The sequence below is a fragment of the Polypterus senegalus genome, chromosome 1 (assembly GCF_016835505.1).
Source record: "Polypterus senegalus isolate Bchr_013 chromosome 1, ASM1683550v1, whole genome shotgun sequence".
Lineage (NCBI taxonomy): Eukaryota > Metazoa > Chordata > Cladistia > Polypteriformes > Polypteridae > Polypterus > Polypterus senegalus.
Window position 1 is genome coordinate 285,849,639 of NC_053154.1, and position 13,811 is coordinate 285,863,449.

The 13,811-nt window shown below is 35.9% G+C and overlaps 1 protein-coding gene across 3 annotated transcripts in view; it reads left to right on the forward strand.

Annotated features, from left to right (window-relative positions):
- aldh18a1 (aldehyde dehydrogenase 18 family, member A1) overlaps positions 1-13,811 on the forward strand; it is a 35,540-nt gene that overhangs the window by 7,618 nt on the left and 14,111 nt on the right. For 2 of the 3 annotated variants that reach the window (XM_039776148.1, XM_039776163.1), the window contains exons 6-9: positions 674-778; positions 1,027-1,185; positions 7,329-7,419; positions 11,870-11,994. In XM_039776148.1, coding sequence (XP_039632082.1) covers positions 674-778; positions 1,027-1,185; positions 7,329-7,419; positions 11,870-11,994 — 480 coding nt within the window. The remainder of the gene's footprint in view (positions 1-673; positions 779-1,026; positions 1,186-7,328; positions 7,420-11,869; positions 11,995-13,811) is intronic. The other variant, XM_039776155.1, reaches the window with a different exon arrangement.

Consider the following 13,811-nt stretch of genomic DNA (forward strand, 5'->3'; position numbering starts at 1 on the left):
TTCAACCCACAGATCTAAAGAAAATGTGTACCTCAAATTGAACTGATATGTGGTATACCCATGTTGTACTTGCCATTTCTAATTTTTGCATTATATTAAATTTTTTATACTGTTTTTGCAGGTGTTGGTAGAATATTTTGTCAAATTTGAATTTTTGCAAAACATGTTGGCACAATTTGGCACATAGTATGCTATTTTTACACACATACACACCCTAATTCATTCACCAAATATATTCATTCTGTAGGAAAAATATCATTAGATTCATTTTGATGTGCTGAAAATAGCGAAAAATTAAAGAACGTGATGTCTAGTTTTTATTTTCTTTACATATTCTTGCTTATTTTTAAGATACTTTCCGATGCAGAAGGTTTTTTGTTAAACTACTACGTGATACCATGTTGGGGTGTTTTGGGGTTTGAGAATCCTAGGGCTTGTTTAATTACTGAATATGGTTTGAAATTGCTGTAAATATTGCTGCTTATCAAAATATTATGAGGCTGTTTTCACTGATTCATTTTCTTTATTTGGATTGCTTAATAGGGAGGGGCTTAGGTCAGTTAATAACTAGCTTATAAAGTGACTTAAAGAAATTTAAAGAAATTGTATTGGGCATTTAGCTAAACTTTGAATTGACAATTCTTTCTCAGATTAAATTATTTATTTTTTGTAGTCGGTCCCAGTGCTTGAAGCACGTGCATGTGCAGCTGCAGGGCAGAGTGGTCTTATGGCACTTTATGAAGCAATGTTCACACAATACAGCACATGCACAGCACAGGTAAGCTATTCCTGAATTTTTAATTTCATATAGACATATTTCAATTTTTATTTTTGTAAATATCCTTTTACTTTGCTGTATATTGCAAATTACTCCATGCCTGTTCTTTATTTCTATACCATTGATTATGTAAACTTAATGTTAGATTTGCTCGCGACTTTGAGTTTGGAATAGCCCATTTGTCATGCATCTTAAAGCTATATTTGACTGCATTCTGTTAATAAAAATATTTTTTTCTTTTTGTTTAGATTTTGGTTACAAATTTGGATTTTCATGATGATCAAAAGAGAAGAAATCTGAACAGCACTCTCCATGAGCTACTAAGAATGAACATCGTCCCAATCATTAACACAAATGATGCTGTTGTTCCCCCTCCAGAGCCAAATAGTGATCTGCAGGGGGTAAATGTGGGTATCTTTTAAAGGGTGTCTGGGAGGGTATCCTGCTTTTGTGAAGGTGCATGCGGCTGCTGACAGGTTAGTGTATTTAGTGCATGCTAAAGCTTTCCTTTTTATTCTCGGTGAGCCAATAACATGTTTCTTGAACATCCTAACTGCATAAACTTTAGAATCAGTCATAATCCAGCCATCCATCCAACCAATTCTGGTTAGTAAGGTTTACTCTCACAGCATAATAGTATTTACCTCCTTGGAATATTCCACATTTTATTGTTTTAGGACATTAAATCACAGTAGATTTTAGTTTGTTTTTTTGACGTTGATCAACCGAAGACTACTTATGTCAAATTAAAAACTGATCTCTAAATTAATTACAGATATAAAACACAAAATGATTAATTGCACAAGTATTTAAGTTAGTATTTAGTGGACTCCTCTTTGGCAGCCATGACAAACTTTAAGTCTGTGTGCACAGAGGTCTCATGCATAACGCCATGCATAGAATTTACACTATAACATAGCGTAAGCACAAAGCGGAAATGTGCTTATGCATAAATCTGTTTGAACGGCAACATCCTTGTTCTACCGCTACATAAGTCCCGGTCAGCATGAAAAGTAACGCATGCGCCTGCTGTCCCGCCCCGTCTCCTTCCAGAATTCTTCCTCTTTGAATATGCAAATCAATATAAATAGCCCTTAAGCTCAGCGTTCTGTGAAAAGGCAATGGCAAAAGCACCGGGGGAAATAGAAGACGTTCAGCGAATACCAAGTGGAGGCAAAGAAAAACGTACTATTTGTTGGTTTAAACAGTGGTATAAACAACAAAAGAAAATTGATCAAGTGAAACAGAGTGTCGGAAAAATTTGAAAGCTCAAGTTCACAAAGTTTCAGTGCCCGAAATAAAAAAGAAGTTGTCAGATATCAAAGTCGGCGTGAAAAGGCAAGTCGTAGCCCACCGTCTGAGTGTCACATGAAAGCTTATTAGGGTACAGAGAAAAGAAAAAAGAATAGGGACACAGTGGGGAAAAAAATGCACAAAATCTCAATTTCCACATTAATCACGTAGTTTATTTTGTCATTAAAGTAGAACATCATAAACTTCATTTTTAAACCGTTTAATTTACTAGTTTCTCAAATCCCATTGTAACTATGGTAGCATGTTAAATGCTTTGTTTTGTATTTGATCTTCTATGTGTGTGAATCACTACAGGACACAGAATCCATTACATTCGTAATATTACAGCTCTCTGAATAATTAGATGTATACTTGATGTCATTTTCATGATGATAGGAGTTAAAGCATGTTATTAAGCATGGGAACACGGTGGCGCAGTGATTGTGCGTGACCTTCGATGAAATAATTATTGCAGCAGTACTGTCTCTTTCAAATGTACTAACCTCCAATTCTTGTCCTTACTTTTCTTTCTCCAAATACCCAATCGCCACACAATCAGCTCTATAATAGAAGTTAAGCCATCTGTAAGCTTAGAACTCCGATTCTTCAAAACTTTTAAGGAACATTGAAATTTCTTTATAGTACATGTTTAATTATTCTATCCTTCCAGTGTCACGCCAGTCCCAGCAAGCATACATTGCAAGGCAGGAACAATCCGTGAACAGAGCGCCAGCTCCTTGCTAGCGCAGAGACACTGTCTCCTCACATGTTTAGTTATTAACAATATATATTATTTAAATGAAGTTAAAGTTTTATCTGTATAAGATGATAAACATTTTGATGAATTTTATCTTAAAAATAATATCGTCGTCATATATAAATACCCTCTTTATAAAGTGGCTCAGGTTGTGCAATATTATAACTGTAGTGCAAGTTTACAGTGAGGTGATTGTACTAATAAGTACAAACAGTTCTACAAGGAGCACTTCATGGAGTGATTGAGTGCGTTTATAGTTCTTGGAATGAAACTGTCCGTACAGGACAGGTTTTGAAGCGTTTGCCGTGTGAGAGCAGTTCAGATAGGCAGCATGGCTGAGGCAGCGTGTGTGCTTGATGCTGTATACCGATAATTCTCTTTCCGATCAGCTGTGCCAAGTGGTACAGTGAGAGTAATATGGAAAAAGATGATCCGCTGTGGCAACCCCTCACGGGAGCAGCTGAAGGAAGAAAAAGAAGGTGCAGTGATAGTAACAACGCTAAAGCAGCTATGGTATTTGGAATAGTTTGGCCATTCCATGGACCGTTATATTGTTACTGGTTAATTACAATGAGATGCATTAAACAATATGCGGTTAATTTCAGTGTAGTAAAGAGGGTAACCACACAGGAACAGTTGCACTGCTTTGACGCTGGGTGCCACCAGTCTGCAAAACCAAGCGCAGAACTTGCGTACACCAGGGTATGAGCTACCGTGGAAATGTGCGTGGCTTTATGACAAGATTAGCTTTTATACAATCGCGATTTCAACATGGAAACAGGATTACACAACATTTTTGTGTGTACGCGCCATTTATACATGAAGCCCCTGGACTACAGAGTTTTCCACATTCTTCTTTCCAAAACTACTCAAGCTCTGTCAGGTTTCTTAGGGATTGTGAGTGAGCAGCCTTTTTCAAACCCAGCCGCAGATTCTGTATTGGAATGAGATCTGGACTATCGGGGGCATTAACATTTTTGTTTTTTAGCCATTCCTGTCTAGGTTTGGCTTTTTGTTCATGGTTGTTGCCTTGCTGGAAAGCAAATTTTCTGCCAAGATGCAAGTTTCTTGAAGACTGCAACAGGATTTTCTCCTTAATTTCCTAGTATTTTGCTCCATTCGTTTCACCCTGTCCCCGTACCAGCCTTCCAGAGCCAGTGCAGAGTAGCATGCCTATAGCATGACACTGCCTCTACCATGCAGTGGGGATGGTATGTTTTTGATAAAGTGTTTGGCTTATGTTTATTCTGATGGCCATGGAACTATATTCTAGCCAACTTAAGAGTCTCATCTGTGCCTTCTGGCCAATTCTTTTTAAAGTGTTGTGTTGTTTTCTAATTTTCACAGTATTTTTTTTTTTTTGCACTCTCCAGGCAACAATTTTTGTATGTTCAGCCTCTCCAATTAAAGGCAATGCAGTTTTTCATTCCTCCAGCATCTCCCGGTGGCCTCCTGATTTAGATGTGCCAAATTAACAGGGATTAATACTTTTTAATTATTTTTTACATTTGTAATTAATGATATCACTTTGCAGATCTGTTTTTACTGTCGATTAGTGGATTTAATCTCCGCAGAATTAAGTCACATGTTCCCCTAGAACATTTTTATTAGTTTTATTTTATTAGTCATTTTATTGCTTTGGGGAAGAGGAAAGGATCATGTAGTTGCTTAAAGGTAGGTAGGCTTTAAGTACTGTAGTTGCTAAAATCTCACTACTGTATAGATACGTCAACTGTTACCTTAGGTGAATTTCAGTGTGTGGCTAATTACAAGTTGTTTCTGAGTTTTCAAATTGATTCAAAGTTTTGCGTTGCAAGTACTGCAAAGTGAGGGACATTTTGGCAGCCAATCAACATAAAGAACGCCAGAATAAGCACAGAAACATTGTATGACATTAAGCAAATATGCACCATTGACAACTCTATTAAACTGTGCACTCTTTAAAAAATTATATTAATTTGATATGTTAATTGAACTCTTTTAAAATCTTCATACTGCAGGGCTCGTTATAAAAAAAAACATATATACAGTAATCCCTCCTCAATCGCGGGGGTTGTGTTCCAGAACCCCCCGCGATAGATGAAAATCCGTGAAGTAGAAACCATATGTTTGTGTGGTTAGTTTCATATATTTTAAGCCCTATAAACTCCCCCACACTGTTAACATTATTAGAGCCCTCTAGACATGAAATAACACCCTTTAGTCAAAAGTTTAAACTGTGCTCCATGACAAGACAGAGATGACAGTTCTTTCTCACAATTAAAAGAATGCAAACATATCCTACTTTTCAAAGAATGCGTGTCAGGAGCAGAGAATGTCCGAGAGAGAGAGAGAAAAGCAAACAATCAAAAAATCAATACGTGCTTTTAAGTATGCCGAAGCACCGCGATAAAGTGGCATTTTTTGAGGAGCGTCCGTATCCTCTAAGCAAACAGCCCCTCTGCTCACACCCCCTCCGTCAGGCGCAGAGAGTCAACTGGGCAAACCAACTGAGGAAGCATGTAGCATAAATTAAAAGACACATTGTCCGCAGAAATCCGCGAACCAGCTAAAAATCCGTGATATATATTTAGATGTGCTTACATTTAAAATCCGCGATGGAGTGAAGCAGTGAAAGTCGAAGCGCGATATAGCGAGGGATCACTCTATCTCTATCTCTCTCTCTCTCTATCTCTCTCTCTCTCGATATATCATCATTTTATGTGCGTCTTCTGAAATTGCGCAGGTTCTACTCATAGATTACTTTTCCTACTTATTAAAAAAGCCTAAACTTCTATATTGTGGGAGTAAAAATTATTGATGAATGGCAGTTTCACTCTATATAGAGCTTTTCTAAGGTGGCATTAGTAAAGCATGTCATTTTTGTGCTTATTTTATAACTTAGAACAGTTAATAAATGTGCTTTTGGCCTTCTGATTGGTGAATGTGAAAGCAAATTTGCATGCTGTCTGTCTCAAAGAGGCATTAGTTGATTTTGGTGATAAACAAAAATATGGTTTAACTTATTGAAGTACATTTGACTTTCTGTTAGTCCTCATACAAGATAAGTAACCATTTAACAACATTTACAAATTCTGCTTGTAGTTTTAGTAAAAAAAATGTGCTAGTTGTTACTTTCTGCATATAACATACTTGTATATACAGTGGATTCAGAAAGTAGTTAGGATTGCAAATATGTTAAAAGTGAACTTTTTAAATACAACATATGAAATTAATTCTTTACAATACAGATGGAAGATGGCCCCATGCAGCCCTCTAGACTGAACTAACTGTCAAAATAAAAGGCTTATCAGATGGTTGTTACTGAGGAGTTCAAAAAGTTTGATATTTTTGTCATATTACCCAGCTGTAACAAAAGGGTGTCGTATCCTAACTAGTTTTAGGTTTTTTTTTTGTTGTTGTTTTTTTTATTTTATGTCAATGAAGAACATCCCAAAATTTAGTTTTTTTTTGTTGAGATTTATGGAATCTGGGAAGAATTTATTAATACTGTATTTATATAAAAAAAACTTTTTTGATGTCTCATTATCCTAGAGATATCTGTTCTTGTTTTGTTACATGATTTTTATATGTCTCCAGTTTGGGTAGGGTTGCACAGGATGAATTTTTTTTTTTTTTTTACACAAAATACATTTATGAAAAAAATTCCTCCAATTAGTTCAAAATGATGAATAGAGCAATGTGCACCAAAGTATGATTCCACAACTATATACAGTACCATTGGTGAATAGCTGAATTAGGCTTGGAGTGCATCTTATTTAAATAATAATAAAAATAGGAGATTAAGTGATCATTGTGTTTAGTGAAAAGATCATGTCTCCCATCAAAAATACTGATAGGTCAAAGTTTTTGGGCCAGTAATGTTGCAAACAGACCCATTAACGTCATTGTAAACAGGAATTCTCTAAAGAAAATATGGAGAACTTATATATGTGAATAGTTGAACTCAAGGTTGATTTTATTACAGGAAAATAATTCAAGTGTAACACAAAATAACTAATGAGATTACATTCTGGATTTTGGCAAATGATCAATTAAAAGTCCAGATCTAAAGTTCAAGAGACACTGTACCTTGACTTGAGAGTTTTCCATATAGTTAAAGAAACCGTTTGTAAGAAATAATGATCCTCTATTTCTTTCATGCAATGCAAGAAAATGTTCAACTCTTAAAGAGACACTTTAATTCAAGATATTGCTGAAAATATGGCTCCTCAAATATCTTCATATAAGGGCTTATATTTCACGCAATGGATGTGGCTACCTGTATCTAGTTTTAGAAATAACCTACTGAGGACTGTGTAAAGGTCGTCAAATAAGTAACAATAGGTTGAACTATTAAACCATTAGAGCATTGAGTACTGTTCTTTATATGAATGTGGCATGGCTTTATTGTGTAGCTTTTGCTTAAGCTAGTGAAGCAACAGTTTTTGATGATAATGCTTTTTGAATAAAGAAGTGAAGATGCAGTAAGTTTCATCCCCCCCTCCCATTTTATTTTAGGTCATCAGCATCAAGGATAATGACAGCTTGGCAGCACGCTTGGCTGTTGAAATGAAAGCAGATCTTCTTATTGCATTATCTGATGTAGAAGGTTAGTCATATTATATTGGAAATACTGTATGTTTTAGTCATGTTTGTAATGGAAGTACTATATAGTTAGTATATAATGCAGTATTTATTTTAAGTAATTATTGTAATCCTTGAAAAAACAAATGTGCAATTGTATTTAATTATGTCATTTTTAAAAAAATATGTTGGTCACACCTTTGATGCTATATTTTATTATATACAATCTGATATTCCCTACTCAACCCCTCTTGGAAGGTGGAAATGTATGCAGTAGTTACTCCTAGAGAGGAGAGATTCTGAGTGCTTAATGAAGGACCGCTTTAATAAATTGTCTGCCAAATTATAAAATAGTTTGTTGACAGTTCTCTGTAAATTTAATTTTTGTTCAGTTATTGTAAGCAAAATAGGAATCCTCTCCCTCCTGTGCAGGTGTGGGCTGGTGGCTTAAAATCATCCAGTTAAGTGAAGTAAAACAGTGAGCTATATTGTAGTGCAGGTCACCATAATATATATACCAATACCAATATAATATAGTCTCACTGTGTGTTATCCTAAATTGAGTTAGGTGGTTATTTTGATTTCAGAACAAATAAATAAGACAGAATTTTATTCCAATAAGAAATAAGCACGTGGCATTTACAAAATGTGAGGCAGTTCCTTGATAGGTTTTTACTATTGGTGTCTTAAAAATGCACACCGTTTTAATAAGCTTTTCAAACCGTTCAAATGAGCCAAATTCAGGTTCAGTTAGGCCATGCTTTGTGCATATTGATCAGGAGTGTATTTTGTTGATAGTGGACTTCTTTTTATTATCAGAAACTCTGAATAACATGTTCTATTCCCTGTGCTGCCTCAGATTATTTTAGGGCTGGGGGTGAGATGGCAAAGTTTGGAGGTACTATCTATGCTATGTTGTTAAATTAATAAAGTTGTCTAGGTTTCTTTTAGCAAAATCCCTCAGTTGTAAAAGAAATGTTTTGATTAAAGGTTATATTGCAGACATAATTTGTAAAAGATGCAGTTGTATTAAGGCCATAATTATCTTTAAAGTTCCCCATGTTTAGTTTGTGTTCTCATTCTGAAAAAACAACATATTAACCCTGATGTAGTTGATTGTTTCGTTTCACTGTATGCTGCATTACTATATATGGATGAAATGACAATAAATACTCTTGAATCTTGAGCTACATCAGCAGAAAATCATGCCATGCTCCATATCTGATTGCCTTGTCATAACGTTCCCAGTAATCACCCGAAATAGACTCGTTATGATTGGAACAATGTTAGTATGGTCTCAGTTTAGTCCCTGAAATGTAGGTTGTTGGCAAAAATATTGTGAACCTATGTATTTTGCTTTGTGTTTAATGGATTTCATGTCACATATTTAGACCTGTTAATACTATTTAAGCATCATTTTAAATTACATAGCATACCAAGTCATAGGCATCCCTTTATGGGCACAATGTACCCTTTTTAAATCGATTATACCAGCAGAATAACACAAATCTTCTCAAGCTGCTTCCTCTAGCATAACAGTAACTTCAGTTTGCTCAGGTATGCTGCACCACAGTTGTAAATTGACCCATAGAGCACTACTGGTTTAAGGGGGAACTGAACATTTGTAGCATGAAGGTGTGATTGAAAAATATGTAGAAACTGTTTGATACCATTGAGTCTGCATGGAAGAAAAATCCTTAAGGAATGTTGAAAAACATTCAGGAGTCTAAGGGGGTCCCTCCTGTTACTAGATGGGTGTAAATAATAGTGGCTACTGAATAAAGAATTCTACTAACATAGATTTGAATAATCTAATGGGGCAAGTATAGTTGTCAGTTAGAGATGGACTGTATAGTCGCAATTTGTCTCTGACAAGAAGTGTCCGAGATCAAGAGGAAACAACTGAATACGTATTTTGGAAATGTCGGTGGGCACAAGGAGTGTGTGCTGCTGTGAAACGGTTTCTGAGAGTGGTACAGGGCTTACTTCATTTGTTATATTTTGGGAGGAGCTGGCCCAAGAGAAAATGGCTTCTCTTGAGCTTCTTCCATTTTGATCAGGATGCTAATAAGTATGGCAAAGATGAGAATATGGGAATCGGCAGAAATGTGACCTGAGGGGTGAAATGGGTGAAAATGTTTGGAGAAGGCGGTAAAAAAGAAAATAAAGAGAATTTAAAAAGTAGGATTTTTCTGCTGCATCCAAGGAAGAGATTAAAGGGCTTGTGCATATTAGGGAATACAAAATACGTGTTTTTAAAGGAAACTGCTTTATAAATAGGGATGGAAACATTTAAAAGGACTTTAGTCTAATATGTAGGTAAGAGAATGTATGGACATGGTTTTCACATGATTTGAAAATGAAATGTATTCATTATACACTGTGTGCACAATTATTAGGCAAGTGAGTATTTTGACCATATCATCATTTTTATGCGTATATTCCAGCTCCAAGCTGTATCAACTTGAATGCTTATTGGATTTAAGCACGTCAGGTGATGTGTATTTGTGTAATGAGGGAGGGTTTGGCCTAAGGAGATCAACACCCTATATCAAGGTGTGCAGAATTATTAGGCAGCTAGTTTTCCTCAGGCAAAATGGGCCAAAAAAGAGATTTAACTGACTCTGAAAAGTCAAAAATTGTAAAAAGTCTTTCAGAGGGATGCAGCACTTTTGGAATTGCTAAGATATTGGTGTGTGATCACAGAACCATCAAACATTTTGTTGCAAATAGTCAACAGGGTCGCAAGAAACGTGTTGAGAACAAAAGACGCAAATTAGCTGCCAAAGATTTGAGAAGAATCAAACGTGAAGCTACCAGGAACCCATTATCCTCCAGTACTTTCATATTCCAGAGCTGCAACCTACCTGGAGTGCCCAGAAGTACAAGGTGTTCAGTGCTCAAAGACATGGCCAAGGTAAGGAGGGCTGAAACCCAACCACCACTGAACAAGAAACATAAGTTGAAACGTCAAAACTGGGCCAAGAAATATCTGAAGACAGATTTTTTTCAAAGGTTTTATGGACCGATGAGATGAGTGACTCTTGATGGACCAGATGGATGGACCTGTGGATCAGTAACGGGCACAGAGCTCCACTTTTTGCATTGAAGATGAACTCAAAATCAACTCCCAAACCTACTGCCAGTTTTTCGAAGACACTTTCTTCAAACAGTGATACAGGAAAAAGACCATGATTTTTATGCAGGCCAATGCTCCATCACTTGCATCAAAGTTCTCCACTGCGTGGCCAGCCAGTAAAGGCCTTAAAGATGAAGGAATAATGACATGGCCCCCCTTCCTCATCTGACCTAAGCCTTATCGAGAACTTGTGGGCACTTCTTAAACGCTAGATTTACGGGGGAGAAAAACAATACACCTCTCTGAAGAGTGTCTGGGAGGCTGTAGTCACTGCTCCACAAAAAGCTGATCGTCAACAGATCAAGAAACTGACAGACTCCATGAATGGAAAGGCTTATGACTGTTATTGGAAAGAAGGGTGGCTATATTGGTTATTGATTGATTGATTTATTTTTTTTGAAATGTCAGAGATGTTTATTTGTAAATTTTGAGGTGTTTGTTTATTATTCTCACTATAACAGATGAAAATAAACAAGTGAGATGGGAAAATTTTCATTTTTCCTTTAGTTGCATAATAAATCTGCACACTGATAGTTGCCTAATAATTGTGCGCACATATGTATTCCCCTGATGATGTTCACACTCACATTTCCGTTGTGAAACATTCAGGTTTCAGGTTTATTAACATTTTGGATTGACTGATAGCACTGTGTGTGTTCCATATTAAAATTAATCCTCAAAAATACAACTTGCCTAATAATTCTGCACTCCCAGTATTGTATATTGGAATAGCCTCTAATATGATATTAGATGCAATTTGTTTTGATTTTGACGATAATGACAAAATTCTTGATATGTGAATGTTTTTGTATTCTGTGTATTGTAATTAATTAAAAAAAAAAAAGCTGCATAGATATGTAATCTAAATATCAATTGTGAACAAAAGCATTATAAGGTGTAGTATGCATAAAGGGAGAGACATGGCCAGAGAAAGCTGAACATGAACTGGAAATACCAGAGATGATGATGATTAAATAGATATGTAGAATTTCATAAAGTGAGAAGGATTTATAGAGAAAAAAAGACGGTGGTGTTGTGCTGAGGAAACAAAAACAGAATAATGTGGCTTGGGCATGTGGAATAAAAGAGACTCATTGAATGCATGAAGATGGAGTGTGAAGGGATGAGACCAAAGATGTAGTTGATGTTAGATTATATGAAAAGAATGAGTGGCCATTAAACTGGTGATGATGGTAATTTGAACACATGTTAACTCAAACCAGTGGAAAAAAAAGGAAGAAACAGTTAATTTATTATATTTCATAATTGATATACTCAGTCTGTATGAAATGTATTGTAAAATGTAATTCAGTACAATAACTTTATTGTTTTCAAGGGCTCTATGATAGTCCACCTGGCTCTGATGATGCAAAATTAATAGATATATTTTATCCTGGTGATCAACAGTCCATCACGTTTGGAACAAAGTCTCGTGTTGGTATCGGAGGGATGGAAGCCAAGGTAAGTGATTATTGCAATTCCATAATAGAAGGTATTGTAAAATTGCTAAAAATAAATGTTGTTGGTAATTCCAAATTTACTACCTATCGATGTTGTTAAAACTGCTGCTTCTGTACCTAGTTGATTCCAAAATTCTGAAAAGTCGGTAAATTAAATCTGCTTTATTTACTATCATGCGTATGTTAAGAAGATACCTGGTAGTAAAGAGGCATGCAGCCACTTTTTTAAAGTGCACTTTTTTTCATAATGCTGAAAAATCAAAAAAAAAAAAAGGCACCGGTTTCTCAGTATATTCTATTATCTTTAGATCTACCACATCCCAAAAGCTAATTTGTGTTCCCATATATGTTTCAGAACACACATTTCCTTACTGGACCTAGTCACTGTTCACATCTTTACTGATTTCAAAGTCTCTCCCCACAATTGTACATTAACTATCAACAGATGAATATAATTAAAGAAAATCAAAATGTCAAACTTTTGCTATTCTTCTGTCACAACTCATTATATGCAGATGATTAAAAAAATATACTCAGGACATCGTTAGGGGACATACACACATACTATACCAAAAGTAATCAAATAAGTAAGGAAATCATTCATATACACACCGCTTTACAATGGCATGCAAAAGTTATTCATTCCCCTTGAAAGTCGTCATAATTTTCTGCATTAAAAAAATTGGTACATAATTTGTCATTTGTGTAAATACTGAATAAATTAATTAATAACAAACAACACAAAGTTGACGGTCATTTGGCCGTAATTAAACATAATTCGGTATTACTTGTGAGTCCTGGATATAAAAAGAACCCTTTGTAAGGGCCATAGTCTTTGTTCGACAATCACTGCAAAAATTAAGACAAAGGAACAATCTGCTGATGTGAGAAAGTCTATGAAAATGGTTACAAAAAATATTAAGAGCTTGATTGTCCTGTTAAGCACTATTGGATCAATCATCAGAAAGTGGAGGATTCATCACAGCACACGGACTTACTAGAACAGGCCGTCCCTCCATACTAAACGTCAGTGCAAGACTTCGACTGGTGAGAGAGGCTGTTAAAAATCCATCCATGATTCTCAGATGTCTGCAATGCTCTTTGACTGAAACTGGAGTGATGGTGCACAGATTGACAATTAAAAGAGCTCTCTATAAAACAGACCTCTACGGGAGGGTACCAAGAAAGAAGGCATTTCTTAAGAAGGTCCACATAAAAACATGTATGGCATTTGCTACAAAGCATGAGAAAGACTAAGTTAAGGTGTAGAAGAAGGTTTTATGGTCAGATGAGACAAAATAGAACTTTTTGGCCAGATTTCAAAGAGGTATGTGTGGCGTAAAACTAACACTGCCCATGCCTAAAGAAACTGTATACTTATGGTGAAATATGGTGATGGCAGCATCATGCCATGGGGATGCTTTTCATATGCTGGGATTGCAAATCTTGTCAGAGTTGAAGGGACAATAGATACAAATACCACATACTATTGCAGTAGAGCTTGTTACAGTATGCTATGAACCTACAGTTTGGGAGAAGATTAGTCTTACAACATAACAATGACCCTAGGCATAAGGCCAAAGCAACACTGGAATTGATCAGAAGGTTAATGTTTTGGTATGGTCAAGTCAAAGCCTTGATCTAAATCCTATTAAGAATCTGTGGCACTGTTTGAAACCTGCTGTTCAGAGGCTCCATCCCACCAACCTAGAGAATCTTTATCAATTCTGCCAAGAAGAATGGGGAAGAATCACTATTGAACACTGCAAAAGTGATACATACTTAACCCCAAAGAATTAAGGCAGTTATTGCAGCAAA